This window comes from Artemia sp. Qi Xiang Cuo, chromosome 5 (genome assembly GCF_049724085.1).
Source record: "Artemia sp. Qi Xiang Cuo chromosome 5, ASM4972408v1, whole genome shotgun sequence".
Taxonomy (NCBI): Eukaryota; Metazoa; Arthropoda; class Branchiopoda; order Anostraca; family Artemiidae; genus Artemia; species Artemia sp. Qi Xiang Cuo.
Window position 1 is genome coordinate 11866888 of NC_142798.1, and position 17321 is coordinate 11884208.

The 17321-nt window shown below is 33.4% G+C and overlaps 1 protein-coding gene across 1 annotated transcript in view; it reads right to left on the minus strand.

Moving 5' to 3' along the window:
* Positions 1-6428: 6428 nt before the first annotated feature.
* Positions 6429-17321, minus strand: part of LOC148951811 (uncharacterized) — a 66766-nt gene continuing 55873 nt past the window's right edge. Inside the window, exon 2 of the mRNA XM_089088727.1 lies at positions 6429-6870. Coding sequence (XP_088944853.1) covers positions 6554-6870 — 317 coding nt within the window. The 3' untranslated portion in view covers positions 6429-6553. The remainder of the gene's footprint in view (positions 6871-17321) is intronic.

Consider the following 17321-nt stretch of genomic DNA (forward strand, 5'->3'; position numbering starts at 1 on the left):
TTTTTATTAGTAATAAATATACGTACCTTACGAATTAACTTACGTAACGAACTTCTATATTCATAAATTTTTAACACGTATATTAGGGGGCTCGCCCCCTAGTCAATACCCTGTTTTTTAAGCTAAAGTTCGAAATTTTTTCCAATTCTTTAAAAATAACCTCTTAATCACAATCAGTTGATCAGTTGAAAAACTTGTTTTTTTTTATTTAATTCCTGATCTTTTTCTTTAATAATGCTGGGAAATCCGGCGCCCCCTATGTCCCTTCCCCCATGAAAACTTCCTTCATGGAAAGATCCTCCCATATAGCCCCCGAACCTCCCCGCCCCCCACCTACCAGAAAAAATCTCCTCTGAAAAGGTCTGTATACTTCCCAATAACCAATACTATAATTATGTTAACATAGAGTAAAGTTCATAACGTTCAGCCCTCCCCCCGGGGACTTCGGGGGATCAAGTCATCCTAAAAGACATTTTTATCATATTTTCGACCATGCTGAACAAAATGGTTATCTCAAAATTTTGATCAGGTGACTTTGGGAAAAAATGAGCGTGGGAGGGGGCCTAGTTGCCCTCCATTTTTTTTGGTCACTTAAAAAGGGAACTAGAACTTTTAATTTCCGTTCCATTGAGCCCTCCCAAGATATTCTAGGACCACTGGGTCGATACAATCACCCCTGGAAAAAAAACAACAAACAAATAAACACGCATCCGTGATCTTTCTTCTGGCAAAAAATGGAAAATTCCACATTTTTGTAGATAGGAGCTTGAAACCTCTACAGTAGGGTTCTCTGATACGCTGAATATGATGGTGTCATTTTTATTAAAGTTCTATAACTTTTAAGGGGTCTTTCCCCCTTTTTTCGAAAATCAGCCAAATTTTCTCAGGCACTTAAATTTTGATCGGTAAGATTAAACTTAATGAACTTATATATTTGAAATCAGAATTAAAATGTGATTCTTTTGATGTATCTATTGGTATCAAAATCCCGTTTTTAGAGTTTCGGTTACCATTGAGCCGGGTCGCTCCTTACTTACAGTTCGTTACCACGAACTGTTTGATTATAAATATTATAAGTTTTACGTCCTTTTCCAGTTTGCTTTAGTAACTAAAATAGTCTAGAGATTAGAAATTATTGAGCCGCTGGAAATAGCTAAGATTAAAACTGATAACTCGAACCGTAAATGTGACAATATTCTTTATATTCATAACTTTTTCTCTTCTTCCAGAACGTAGTAAACGCTTACGATTTTATTTTTCGTTATTTTATTTTATGCATTATATGCAGTCATTTTTCTAGGCATATTGTTTTTTTCCGTTAATTTTTTGATCTGCTGGAGTGTTTTTGTAACTATCTGTCATTTTGTGTACTTCTCAATTTTAAGAAAAATAAATAAATAAAGATACATTAACAAATCTGGTTTTGTTGCTGATTCCAAATATTTAAAATTCATCAATTTTAATTCTCAATGCGAAGTTATTAGCACAAGCACATTTGAATGATTTTGGAAAAAGGGGAAAACGTCCCATGTCTGCAATCCTGGTAAAAATTTAAGCCTAAATTACAACGTGGCTGAGAACCCTGAAGCAAAGGTTTCAAACTCATGCCTGCGATTAAATAAAAAAAACAAAAAAAGTTTTTTTAACTGACAGTAGGGAGCGACATTAAAACTTAAAACGAACACAAAATTTTCCGTATATGAAAGGGGCTGCCCCCTCCTCAACCTCTCGCTCTTTACACTAGAGTTTTTTGTTGTTTTAAAAAACAAAGTTGTGAGACAGAGTCAAACTTCAGCGTAAAGAGCGAGGGGTTGAGGAGGGGCAGCCCCTTTCATATACGAAATGATTTCTGTTCGTTTTAATTTTTAACGTCGCTCCTTACTTTCAGTTAAAAAAAAAATTTATTTAATTTCTGAACGTTTTTGAGTTAGTGAAGTTTTTATTTTTGCTCACCGTACGTGAATAATTAAAACGAAATTTGCATATTAATTTTAATTTTTTTTTGCTAAATGGCTTTCTCGAAACTTTGTTCAGATTTAATTTACGAATTAACTTACGTAACGAAGTTCTATATTCGTATGTTTTCATTACGTATTTTAGGGGGTTCGCCCCCTAGACAATACCTCGCTCTTTACGCTTATTTCAAGTTTTTTTCAATTCTTTAAGAATGACCCCTTAATCACAAAAGGCCGTTAATTAGAATAAATAGCTCTGATGAAAGTACAAAAAAAAAAAAAATTCAGCGTATAGAGTGAGGTAAAGAGTAAGGGGCGAACCCAATTATACACGTGCTAATTTCTGTTCGTTTTAAATTTTGATTTTGCTCCTTATTTTTAGTTGAAAAATTGTTTTTTTTAATTATTTAATTTCTGATCGTTTTTTTAAATAATGCTGGGAAATCCTGTGCCCCCTTCTTAGCAATGTCTCTTCCCCATGAACACTTCCTCCATGGAAAGATCCTCCCTTGTAACACCCGACCAATCCCCACCCCCAACTACCAAAAAAAAATCCCCCCTGAAAACTTCTCCCAATAACCAATACTAGCCGATATGTAAACATTGGGCAAAGTCCTTAACTCCCAGACCTTCCCCTGGGGACTGTGGGGGATTAAGTCATCCTCAAAGACATAGTTATTGTATTTTTCGACTATGATGAACAAAAATGGCTATCTCAAAATTTTAATCGGATGACTTTGGGGAAAAAATGATCGTGGGAGGGGTCTAGTTGCCATCCATTTTTTGGTCACTTAAAAAGGACACTAGAACTTTTAATTTCAGTTCGAATGAGCCCTCTCACGATATTCTAGGATCACTGGGTCGATGCGAAAAAAATGATCGTGGGAGGGGGCCTAGTTGCCATCCATTTTTTGGTCACTTAAAAAGGACACTAGAACTTTTAATTTCAGTTCGAATGAGCCCTCTCACGATATTCTAGGATCACTGGGTCGATGCGATCACCCCTGGGGAAAAAAAGAAACAAATAAACACACATCCGTGATCTTTCTCTGGCAAAAAATAAAAAATTCAAAAAATAAAACAATTTGCAGATAGGAGCTTGAAACTTCTAAAATAGGGTTCTCTGATACGCTAAATCTAATAATGTGATTTTCATTAAAGTTCTATGACTTTTAGGGGGTGTTTCCCCCTTTTTTCGAAGATAAGGTAAATTTTCTCAGGCGCTTACCTTTTGATCAGTTGGACTAAACTTGATAAAACTTGTATATTTGAAATCAGCATAAAAATATGATTCTTTTGATGTATCTATTGGTATCTAAATTCCGTTTTTTAGAGTTTCGGTTACCATTGAGCCGGGTCGCTCCTTACTTACAGTTCGATACCAGAAACTGCTGGAAAATGTGAAACTTTGTATTTCTCGCAAGAAGGGTGGTCATAAGTCCTTTTTCTTCCCAAGAGGAGATCGTATCAAGCCATCAATCATAGAATATCGTCAGAGGGCTAATTCAAAAGGAAACCGTAAGTTAAGTAATAAAAGAGATCACACAACAGCGAAATCCCGTTTTTTCCACCATTTTTAGGGAAAAACAATAGCTTTGGCCAAAATAGGGAAGAAATGCTGTCGAGTGAAAATTCAAAGGTAATCAATCAATCAGGAGTGTAGTTCCAGTATTTTTATTGGGGAAGAGGGGTCTATATCTGGAGAGTCAAGGGGCATTGGCTATGATGATTTTTTCACCAAATTATTGGGGGGAGGGGTAAAATGTATTTTTTAATATCTAAAGGCGAAGTGCAAATTTATTTTTTTGGATTTTTTTTTTTAAATGAAGTACCAAAAATTGAGTTCCCAATGAAAATTCCCCCAAAAGATGTTTTAAAATCTAGAGAGGCAGAAATATCCATGGAAAACAGCCCCCCCCCCACCCCTGCGCCCCCAAAAAATATGCCACTGTTCTTAGGCCGATGTTTTCCAACCTTTCATGACAAGCTTATAAGATCAATATAGGGGGGGGGGGTGGATTTTGCACCTTAGCGTTCCTTCATTTGAAGGAATTTTTCTAGACAAACGTACAATTTTGGTTCTGAGGGGGTGATAGCTCTCCTTTTAGTTTGAGAATGATGGATTTTAACGAAAACCGGTAGTTTTTAAACAGAACTATTTCTAAACTAATTGATAAAATAAAATTACTTAGTATATTTTATTTCACTTTTAATTGAAAGTTTTATCCGCTATTATTTTTTTTTTATCATTTTGTCATTAATGGAAAATCAGTGTAGTCTAAGAAATTATTTGAGCCCTTAATCTCAAAGCACAGTTATAAAGAAGTTTAACTTTAGCGTTAGGGACAAGGAACTGAGGGGAAGGGGTAGATAGACCCCCTTGGGTACGACCGAGAAAACAAAATTAAAAATGGGCAAAGATTGGATAGAAAAAGTTTTGCAAATGAAAAGGAAAACCAACTTTAAGACTTGAAGCGAGTATAACTATCCTGTATATTTGTGAGACTGCTACCCCCTCACTCTTGCTTTTTCGTGCTGGAGTTTGACTTTTTTGGCTCAGTACTTCAAGAATTAATTCTCTAACTCAAATGATCAAATGTTTAAATTTATATCGCAATGCTTTGAGGCACATTTAGTTGAGTTTGATTTAAAAAGTTGCTAAATTTAAAGTTTTCTAATGAAAGTAAAGAGCGATATTAAGATAAAAAAATTCTATGTAAGAAGTAAGATGCCATCCTCCACCTCTTATGCTAAAGTTTACATTATGTAATGGAAATATGATCAACACCTTGAGTATGTTGGGATTTAGGGTAAAAAGCGGGGGGTCGCAATCCCCCTCAGATGTATTAAACATTTCCGGCCGTTTTAAGTTTTAATTTCATTCTTTCCCTTCCCAAAAAACAGTTTTCTAAATATTTAATCTAAAAAGAATGCCTAATTTCGGCTAGTTCATAAGCAGGACTTTTTATTTATTATAAACAAAATTCAATCAGCTAAGATGCAAATTTTTGAACTAGAGTATGAAAAAGGAAGGAACCGAATATTTGCCCCACAGTTTATATAATTATCCAGTATGATCATTCCCTATCTCACCCATTATAAAAACCCAGGCCGTGGTGCGAGTGCTCCAGAGAACGTAGAAACATAAGCGGCATCAGATCTTTTCACGGGTAGACAAGTCAGACGCGAAACAATCGGGAACAAGAGGAAACCCGCTATTACGAATAATGCAATTTGTAACCAAGTCAGACGCGAAACAATCGGAAACAAGTGGAAACCCACTAACACACTGATCCATAACTGCACGAAGAAGTGGGAGGAGCTTTTTGTTCGCACCGAGAACGAAGACCAGAAATGATCTGCGATAAGCTTACTGGATAATTATATAAACTGTGATTTGCCCATACGAATTCATTTTTTTGTCTGGTGTCCGAAAATTCAGGTACCTATGGTAAATTGGGTAATTGTTTTTTAACCAAATTTACCCAAAATAGCTATGTTAAATTTAGACTGCTGTCAGAACCTAGCTTAAGATTCTTCTGCTAATGCTACTAAAGTAGTTTTGGGCGATACTTGGTACCGATGCTATAATACCAATACTCTTAGGTACTAAATTGAAGTTTCAATACTTTCAAGAAAAAAATTATATTGATACCGATGCTTTGTGGTATATCAGCAAAGAAATTAAAAACTGATGCTGTTAATTTCCTGAAATATGCTATAAGAGTAACACTCATCACTAGCAGGTACTTGATAACCAGCAATTCATTTTTATAAGCCTTGCAAATGAACAAAACCGTTCCTAGGGTGGGTGGTGCCAGGGACAAAATTAATTACAGTACCCCCTTCCGAATCAAATAAAAGCAAAAAATGACGAATCAAAGTGAAAAATGAAAATTTTAGAAAAAGTTGATCAACGTAGGGAGCTCCCCCCCGCCCCAGATGCCGCGTCCGCCCCAGCCACCGTGTCTGGGGCAGCTGCCCCGATCCCCCCTTGAACGGTTATGAAAATGAATAATACATTCATCAAGTATCGTATTGTGTATCGACATCCAATACTTTTTTTGATATCGCCCAACACCATACTAAAGAGAAGAAGATTATTCTCATTTACTTCCATTTTACTTTTTCGACGTCTTTTCGCAAGCTTAATCACATTCATAGCTTAAGTTAATACCAGAAAGTAAAGCCAAAAAGCCACAGCTTTTTTATCCATTTTGCATTATCTTGTTATTGCTTTGAGCCAGACAAAAACTCAAAAGACGATTGGTTCTTTTGTATCAAGTTTCAAGCCAATAAAAAAATGAGAAGTTTTTCAGTGACAACATTTTTACAAGTAAACTTTCTGTTTCTGTGGTGCTTTTGAATAAATTCGGACGGAGGAGGAGCATGCGTAACTGCGTTGGCCTCAGGCGGCTTGGTGCTGCGGTGACTGGTTAGTAGTAGTAGTATATTGAAATAGGAGGTGAATCGTGAGAAATATCAATTTATTTAAGTTCAGTATTTGGTTTTAACAGAAAAGAGTCGAAGAAAATTCAAAGAACTATTCTTCCGTTTGGAGCAATCTAGTATAATTTCACAGTATTCTTCCTCAGCTTTTAATCACCTCTTAGCACAAAGCCTATGTCCGGTGCATGATGAGACACCTCTTCCTTCGGTTCAGAGGTTTGTTTCGCCTCTTTTTCATATAAAACATTATAAGCTGGCGGATTCTGCATGAGAGGTGCAGAGGGAGGGGCAGTTTCTCTTTCTTCTCTCACAAGACCTTCTTCTTCATGTCTTTGGGTTGGTAATTGCGCTCTTCCTTCTTTAAGTCGCTGGCGAAACGTAAGTCCATACCATATAAGGTAAACGCCAACCAATATTATACACGATGCAACAAGAGCTCCGATAAATTCTTCCTCATTTTCATCTTCTACAAAAGATAGTTTTTTAAGCAGAGTATACGCTAAAATAATAACACAAACAATACCAACTCATCCTACAGTGAAAAAAAAAAAAGATAGAAGCCAGTTTTTCAAAATTTCGCGTTCAAATTTCGTTGTTAAACTAGAATCATGCTGTATTAAACAATATTAGAATGTATTAGTAGAAAGGCCTTATTGACTCGTGACATTACCACGTGGTTTATGGTTTTCTCACTGAGAATGAAAAAACAGAATTTTTTTTACTTGAAAAAACAGGAATTTTCTCACATTTATGGATGTTTCTTGGACGGTTATGAGTGTCGGTCAATTTATTTGATGTTTTTCATGGATGTCAACATAAATTTATGTCTGTTTTATGGTTTTTGTCAGTGAGAATGAAAAAACAGGAACTTTCTCACTGTGATGGATGTTTTCTGTATTATTGAGTCTAACAGATGATGTCATGATTGATTGATTGTCACGAAAGGGGAATTAATTTGTTGTTTCTAAGGGGAATTATTGATTCACGAAAGGGGAATTAATTTATTACTTCCAAGGAGAATTGTCTCCCGGATGAAGTTTATTGATATCTTTGGAGTTCGACCAGAATTGTTTCCGGGGCAAAGTTTATAAATAACTGACAGGTGATGGCAAGGTTAATTGTAACTCCGGCGAATGTTTTGATCTTAGAGATGCGCGGGAAAAGGTTTCTTAGTAATTTCAAATGTGACAGCGCAGGGATGCCAAAAACAAAGGGAACCAGATGAAATTACGTTTAGGGATTATTTGGGTGAAACCGTTTTAGACATTTTATGGAATTATTTCGGCGAAACAGTTAGAGACATTTTAAAAGATGATTTTAGAAGATGTTTTAGAAGAGGTTTTGAGTGTGGTCCTTATAATACACAAGTTCCATTTGAACAGTGTCGTGAGGTCCCCTACCCCGACCCCAAAGGGCCCCGATCCCCCTACCCCGACCCAAAGGGCTCCGATCCCCCTTACCCCAACCCCGAAGGAAGCCCCCGGTCCCCAAAGGGCCCCCGGTCCCCAAAGGGCCCCCGGTCCCCAAAGGGCCCCCGGGCCCCAAAAGAGTCCCCTCCATATTTTTTAATACTTTTTTAAGGCTATATTATATCTTTTCAGAACAGGTTCCTTTCTTAATGTCTCTCATAAACACATTTTACAACTTGGAGTAATTATCTTTTTCACCCACAAATATAAATTACAGCTTTTTCGATGGCTAAACACTAAGAAATACTTTTCAAAGACCATTTTGGGGCAAGTTACTTTCTTAATGTCCCTCCTAAACTAATTTTCCAACTTGAAGTACTTGTCTTTTTCACCCACAACTATACTTTACAGCTTTTTGGATACCTCAACACAAAGAAATACTTTTCAAAGACCATCTCAGAGCAAATTACAGTCACAATTTCTCTCCTACACCCGTGTTACGACTTGAAATACTCATCTTATTCACCCACAACTATACTTTACTGCTTATTGGATACCTTAACAACAAGAAATACTTTTGAAAGACAATTTCTGAACAATTTTAAATATTATTTTCCCTACACAAACTATATTCCAAAATCGAGTAAATATCTTTTTCACACAAAACTAAAATTTACCTCTTTTGGATACCTCAACACCAAGAAATACTTTTAAAGACCATTTCAGAGCAAGTTCCTTTCTTAATGTCCCTACTAACCCCGTTTTTCAACATGAAGTACTTATCTTTTTCACCCACAACTATACATTACAGATTTTTGGATACCTCAACACCAAGAAATACATTCCAAAGACCATTTCAAATCAAGTTACTTTCTTAATGACCCTCCTAAACCCATTTTCCAACATGAAGTGCTTATCTTTTTCTCCCACAACTATACTTTACAGCTTTTTGTTAACCTCAACACAAAGAAATACTTATCAAAGACCATTTCAGAGCAATTTACATTTTTAATGTCCCTACTAAACAAATTTTAAAACTTGAAGAACTTATCATTTTTATCCACAACTATACAATACAGGTTTTCGGATGTCTCAAAACCAAGAAATACATTGCAAAGACCATTTCAGAACCAGTTACTTTCTTAATGACCCTAATAAACGCATTTTACAAGTTGAAGTACTTATCTTTTTCACACAAAACAATACTATACATCAATTTGGATACCTCAACACAAAGAAATACATTTGAAACACCATTTAAGAGCAATTTCCTTTCATAATATCAATTCCAATACTATTTTACTAGTTGAAGGTCTTATAACTTTCACCAACAACTTCCCAGGACATCTTTTTGGATACCACAGCACCAAAAAATACTACTCAAAGATCATTTCAGAGGAAGTTCGTTTCCCACGGTTAAACACCCATCAATTGTTCGACATGACGTGGTTAAAATTTACAAACACCAATATAAATTACAGATTTAATGATACAACAAGACCACGAAATTCTTTTCAAAGAACATTTCAGAACAAGCTACTGTCTTAATATCCCTGCTAAACGCATTTTTCAACTTGAAGTGCTTACCTTTTTCACCCACAGCTATACTTTACAGCTTTTTGGTTTCCTAAACACCAAGAAATACTTTTCAAAAACCAGTTCAGAGCAAGTTACTTTCTTAGTGTCCCTCCTAAACTCATTTTCCAACTTGAGGAACTTATCTTTTTCACCCACAACTATACTTTACAGCTTTTTGGATACCTCAACACCAAGAAATACTTTTCAAAGACTAATTCAGAACCAGTTACTTTCTTAATGTCCCTCATAAACGCATTTTTCCAGTTGAAGTACTAATATTTTTCACCCACAACTGTTCAGGAAACCTTTCTGTATACATAAACACCAAGAAATAAATTTCAAATAGCATTTCAGAGCAAGTTACTCTCTTAATGTCCCTCATAAACCTCTTTTACAACATGAAGTTCTTATCATTTTCAGTCACAACTATACTTTACTGATTTTAGGATACCTCAGCTCAAAAAAATACTTTTCAATGACAATTTCAGAGCAAGTTACTTTCTTAATGTCCCTCCTAAACCCATTTTTTAACTTGAAGTACTTATCTTTTTCACCCACAACTATACTTTACAGCTTTTTGGATACCTAAACACCAAGAAATACTTTTCAAAGACCATTTCAGAGCAAGTTACTTTCTTAATGTCCATCCTAAACCCATTTTCCAACTTGAAGTACTTAACTTTTTCACCCAAAACTATACTTTACAGCTTTTTGGATACCTCAAAACAAAGAAATACTTTTCAATGACCATTTCATACCAAGTTATTTTCTTAATATCCCTCCTAAACCCATTTTAAAACTTGAAGTACTTATATTTTTAACGCACAACTATACATTTAATATTTTTTGTTCCATCTACACCTATAACTAATATTCAAATACATATTAAGATAAAGTTAATTTCTTAATGTCCCTCCAAAACCAATTTTTCAACTTGAAGTACTTATCTTTTTCATCCACAACTATACTTTACAGCTTTTTGGTTGCCTCAACACCAAGAAATACTTTTCAAATACCATTTCAGAGCAAGTTACTGTCTTAATTTCCCTACGAAACCCATTTTTCAAATTGAAGTGCTTATCTTTTTCACACAAAACTATACTTTACAGCTTTTTAGTAACCTTATCACCAAGAAATACTTTTCAATGACCATATCAGAGAAAGTTAAATTCTTATTTTACCTCCCAAGACCATTTTCCACCTTGAAGTACTTATCTTTTTCACCCGCAACTATACTTTACAGCTTTTTCGTTACCTCAACACCAAGAAATACTTTTCAAGGTCCATTTCAGAGCAGGTTACATTCTTAATGTCCCTCCTATGCCCATTTTCCAACTTGAAGTACTTATCTTTTTCTCCCACAACTGTATTTTACAGCTTTTTGGTTACCTCAACACCAAGAAATACTTTTCAAAGACCAGTTCAGAGCAAGTTACTTTCTTAATGTCCCTCCTAAGCCCATTTTCCAACTTGAAGTACTTATATATTTCACCCACACATATAATTTACATCATTTTGTTTAATTCAACACCAAGAAATACTTTTCAATGACCATTTCAGATCAAGTTACTTCCTTAATATCCCTTCTAAACCCATTTTACAACTTTAAGTACCTATCTTTTTCACCCACAACTATACTTTACAGCTTTTGGATACCTCAACACCAAGAAATACTTTTCAAAGACCATTTCAGAGCAAGTTACTTTCTCAATGACCCTCCTAAACCCATTTTTCAACATGAAGTACTTATCTTTTTCACCCACAGCTATACATTACAGCTTTTTGGATACCGCAACACCAAGAAATACTTTTCAAAGACCATTTCAGAGCAATTTACTTTCATAACGTCCCTCCAAAACCCAATTTCCAACTTGAAGCACTTAACTTTTTCACCCACAACTATACTTTACAGCTTTTTGGATACATCAACACCAAGAAATACTTTTCAAAGACCATTTAAGAGCAAGTTACTTTCTTAATGTCCCTCCTAAACCCATTTTCCAACTTGAAATACTTATCTATTTCATCCACAACTATACTTTAAAGCTATTTGAATACCTTAACACCCAGAAACACTTTTAAAACGAAATTTTAGAGATTCTTAGATTCTCAATATATCTACAACACCCAAGGTCCAAATTTTATTACTTAACAAAATAACCCACAAAGAGCCAGTAAGAATTCTTTGATAAATCAACACACCAAAAAACTATGCTAACAAAAGTTCTGAGCACGGGTTATTCTTTGGGACCCTCCTAATCCCGTTTTCCAATATGAAGTACTTATCTTTTACCCCCAAAACTATACTATACAGCTTTTTGATTCATAAAAAACAAGAAAAACATTTAAAAGAAAATTTAAGAGCAAGTTACTTTATTATTGTCCCTCCTAAACCCATTTTCCAACTTGAAGTACTTATCTTTTTCACCCACAACTCTACTTTACATCTTTTTGGATACCTCAACACCAAGAAATACTCTTCAAAGACCATTTCAGAGCAAGTTACTTTCTTAATGTCCCTCCTAAACCCATTTTCTAACTTGAAGTACTTATCTTTTTCACCCACAACTATACTTTACAGCTTTTTGGATACATCAACACAAAGAAATACTTTTAAAAAAACATTTCAGAGCAAGTTACTTTCTTAGTGTCCCTCCTAAACCCATTATCCAATTTGAAGTACTTATCTTTTTTCACACACAACTATACTTTACAGCTTTTTGGATACCTCAACACCAAGAAATACTATTAAAAGACCATTTCATAGCAAGTTACTTTATTGATGTCCCCCCTCAGCCCATTTTCCAGCTTGAGGTAATTATCTTCTCCACCCACACTTATACTTTAAAGCTTTTTAGATACCTCAACAACAAGAAATACTATTCAAAGACATTTTAGAGCAAGTTATCTTCTTAATGTCCCTCCTAAACCCATTTTCCAATTTGAAGTACTTATCTTTTTTCACACACAACTATACCTTACAGCTTTTTGCCCGGAAGAAGAAAAGTTCAACTTCGATTCTGAATTTTCTGAATGAAAATGAAATAAGTTATTGATCAATTCTATTTTCCCAAAATAATATAAAAATTTTCCACTTCAGTTCAGATTTTTCTCAAAGAGATGAAAATTTAAAATACTTCCAAATTTTTCATAGAAGATAGAAAAGTTCAAGTTCTCTTCTGAATTTTACCAACGAACACAATTCAATTCTAGTTTCTTCAGAGAAAACAAAAAGCTTCCACTTCAGTTTTAATTTCACCAAGACATAAAAAATTTAAAGTTCTGTTCTAAATTTTTCCGTAGAAGATAGGAAAATTTATACTATGATTGTGATTATTTTCCATGAAGATAAAAAGTTTCACTTTAATTCAAATTTTCTTAAATTCAGTTCCGACTTTTCACATAAAGATGAAAAAAATTTAAAGTTCTGTTCCAAATTTTTCATAGAAGATTGGAAAAGTTAGGTTAGGTTAGCCTACGTATGCGCGCGTACGTAGGCTAACCTAACATAACATAACTTAACCTGACTTAACTTAATCTAACCTAACGTAACATGATTTAATATTTTTACCATTTTTAATTTAGATTATGTTATCTTATCATGAGCGTTCAATATAATATAAACTAACATAGCCTAACTTAAAAATGTAGAAATGTTTCTAATTATTTATTAATATTTATTTATACCTAAACTGACCTAACCTATTGTTTTTGGTGGTTAGATGAATGAACTGAATTTAAGAAAAATTAGAAATAGAGTGGAACTTTTTATCTTCATGGTAAATAATCACAATCATAGTATAGCCATTCCTATCTTCTATGGAAAAATTTAGAATTGAACTTTAAATTTTTATGTCTTTGAGAAATTATGAACTGAAATGGAAGTTTTTCATTTTCATTGGTAAATTTCAGAATTGAGCTAACTTTTTTCTCCTCTCTAAGAAAATTCAGAAGAGAACTTGTACATTTTGCACTTCTTCGAGAAAACTTAGAATTAAAGTGGAGCTCCATATCTTCATGGAGAATAATCACAATCAAAGTATAACTTTTTCTATCTTCTATGAAAAATTTGGAACAATATTTTAAATTTGTCATCTCTTTGAGAAAAATCTGAATTGAAGTGGAAAATTTTATATTATTTTATGAAAATAGAATTGATCAATAACTTATTTCATTTTCATTAAGAAAATTCAGAATTGAATTTGCTTTTCTTTTCCGGGAAAATATTTGGAACAGAACTTTAAATTTTTTCATCTCTTTGAGAAAGGTCGGAATTAAATTTAAGAAAATTTAGAATTAAAATGAAACTTTTTATCTTCATGGAAAATAATCACAATCATAATATAACTTTTCCTGTCTTCTATAGAAAAATTTAGAACTGAACTTTAAATTATTTATGTCATGGTGAACTTAAAACTGATGTGGAAGCTTTTTATTTTCTCTGGAGAAATTAGAATTGAATTATGTTCTTTGGTAAAATTCAGAAGAGAACTTGACCTTTTCTATCTTCTATGGAAAATTTGGAACAGTATTTTAAATTTTTTCACCTGTTTGAGAAAAATCTGAACTGAAGTAGAAATTTTTTATATTATTTTGGGAAAATAGAAATGATCAATAACTTATTTCATTTTCATTGAGAAAATTCAGAATCGAAGTTGAACTTTTCTTCACTTCTTTGAGAAAAATTAAAAATTGAAGTGAAACTTTTAATCTTCATAGGAAATAATCACAATCATAGTATAACTTTTCCTATCTTCTATGTAAAAATTTAGGACTGAAATTTAAATTTTTTATGTCATGGTGAACTTAAAACTGAAGTGGAAGCTTTTTATTTTCTCTGGAAAAATTAGAATTGGATTGTGTTCTTTGGTAAAATTCAGAAGAGAACTTGAATATTCACGATCAAAGTATAACTTTTCCAATCTTCTATGAAAAATTTGGAACAGAACTTTAATTTTTTTTTCATCTCTATGTGAAAAGTCGGAACTGAATTTAATAAAATTTGAATTAAAGTGAAACTTTTTATCTTCATGGAAAATAATCACAATCATAGTATAACTTTTACTATCTTCTACGGAAAAATTTAGAACAGAATTTAAATTTTTTAGTGTCTTGGTGAACTTAAATGTGAAGTGGAAGCTTTTTATTTTCTCTGGAGAAATTGGAATTGAATTGTGTTCGTTGGTAAAATTCAGAAGAGAACTTGAACTTTTCTATCTTCTATGAAAAATTTGGAAGTATTTTAAATTTTCATCTCTTTGAGAAAAATCTGAACTGAAGTGGAAAATTTTTATATTATTTTGGGGAAATAGAATTGATCAATAACTTATTTCATTTTCATTAAGAAAATTCAGAATCGAAGTTGAACTTTTCTTCTTCCGGGCAAAAAGCTGTAAGGTATAGTTGTGTGTGAAAAAAGATAAGTACTTCAAATTGGAAAATGGGTTTAGGAGGGACATTAAGAAAGTAACTTGCTCTGAAATGGTCTTTTAATGTTATGTCTTGGTGTTGAGGTATCCAGAAAGATGTAAAGTATAGTTGTGTGTGAAAAAAGATAAGTACTTCAAGTTGAATAATGGGTTTATTAGGTACACAGAGAAAGAAACTTGCTCTGAAATGGTCTTTGAAAAGTATTTTTTGGTGTTGAGTTAACTAAAAAGCTGTAAAGTTTAGTTGTGGGTGAAAAATATAAGTACTTCAAGTTGGAAAATGGGTTTAGGAGGGACATTAAGAAAGTAACTTGCTCTGAAATGGTCTTTGAAAAGTATTTCTTGGCGTTGAAGTATCCTAAAAGCTGTAAAGTATTGTTGTGGGTCAAAAACATAAGTACTCTAAGTTGGAAAATGGGTTTAGGAGGGATATAAAGATAGTAACTTACTCTGAAATAGTTATTGAAATGTATTTCTTGGTGTTGAGGTCTCCAAAAACTGAAAAGTATACTTTAGTGTGAAAAATATAAGTACTTCAAGTTGAAAAATGGGGTTTAGGAGGGACATTAAGAAAGTAACTTGCTCTGAAATGGTCTTTGAAAAGTATTTCTTGGTGTTGAGGTATCCAAAAAGCTGTAAAGTATAGTTGTGGGTGAAAAAGATAAGTACTTCAAGTTGGAAAATGGGTTTAGGAGGGACATTAAGAAAGGAACTTGCTCTGAAATGTCTTTTGAAAAGTATTTCTTGGTGTTGAGGTAACCAAAATGATGTAAAGTATAGTTGTGGGTGAAAAAGATAAGTACTTCAAGTTGGAAAATGGGTTTAGGAGGGACATTAAGAAAGTAACTTGCTCTGAAATGGGTGTAAAAGATAAAGTATTGTTGTGGGTGTAAAAGATAAGTAAGTAAAGTTGGAAAATGGGTTTAGGAGGGACATTAAGAAAGTAACTTGCTCTGAAATGGTTTTTGAAAAGTATTTCTAGGTGTAGAGGTAACCAAAATGCAGTATAGTATAGTTGTGGGTGAAAAAGGTAAGTACTTCAAGTTGGAAAATGGGTTTCGGAGGGACATTAAGACAGTAACATTATCTGCAATTGTCTTTGAAAAGTATTTCTTGGTGTTGAGGTAACCGAAAAGCTGTGAAGTATTGTTGTGGATGAAAAAGATAAGTACTTAAAGTTGGAGAATGGGTTTAGGAGGGACATTAAGAAAGTAACTTGCTCTGAAATGGTCTTTGAAAAGTATTTCTTGGTATTGAGGTAATCAAAAAGCTGTAATGTATAGTTGTGGGTGAAAAAGATAAGTACTTCAAGTTTGAAAATGGGTTTAGGAGGGACATTAAGAAAGGAACTTGCTCTGAAATGGTCTTTGAAAAGTATTTCTTGGTGTTGAGGTATCCAAAAAGCTGTAAAATATAGTTGTGGATGAAAAAGATAAGTACTTCAAGTTGGAAAAAGGGTTTAGGAGGGAGAATAAGAAAGTAACTTGCTCTGAAATGGTTATTGAAAAGTATTTCTTGGTGTTTAGGTATCAAAAAAGCTGTAAAGTATTGCTTTGGGTTAAAATTGTCCTCACATCAATTTTAAAAATGGGTTGAGTAGTGACATTAATAAAGGAACGGGCTCTAAAATAGTCTTTGAAAATTATGTCTTTATGTTTAGTAATCCAAAAAGCTGTTAATTATAGTTTTGTGTGTAACAGATAAGTACTTCAAGTTCGTAAATAGGTGGTGGAGGGACACTACGAAAGGAATTTACTCTTAAATGTTCTTTTAAATTTATTTCTTGGTTTTTAGGGAACCAAAAAGCTGTAAAGTATAGTTGTGGGTGAAAAAGATAAGTACTTCAAGTTGGAAAATGGGTTTAGGAGGGACACTAAGAAAGTAACTGGTTCTGAAATAGTCTTTGAAAAGTATTTCTTGGTGTTGAGGCATCCAAAAAGCTGTAAAGTATAGTTGTGGCTGAAAAAGATAAGTACTTCAAGTTGGAAAATGGGTTTAGGAGGGACATTAAGAAAGTAACTTGCTCTGAAATGGTCTTTGAAAAGTATTTCTTGGTTTTGAGGTATCCAAAAAGCTGTAAAGTATAGTTGAGGGTGAAAAAGATAAGTACTTTATGTTGGAGAATGTGTTAAGAAGGGATATTTAGAAATTAACTTGCTCTGAAATGTTTTTTGAAAATTATTTCTTGGTTTTTAGGTATCCAAAAAGCTTTAAATATTTGTTTTGTGTTTAAATTTTAAGATCTTAATTTTGAATTATTTTTTAAGTATGGTCATTAAGAAAGTAACTTGCTCTGAAATGGTCTTTGAAGAGTATTTCTTGGTGTTGAGATATACAAAAAGCTTTATTGTATATTTGGGGGTGAAAAAGATAATTACTTCAAGTCGAAAATTGGGTTTAGGGAGGTCATTAAGAAAGTAAGTTGCTATGAAATGGCCTTTGAAAAGTATTTCTTGGTGTTGAGGTATCCAAAAAGATGTAAAGTATAGTTGTGGGTGAAA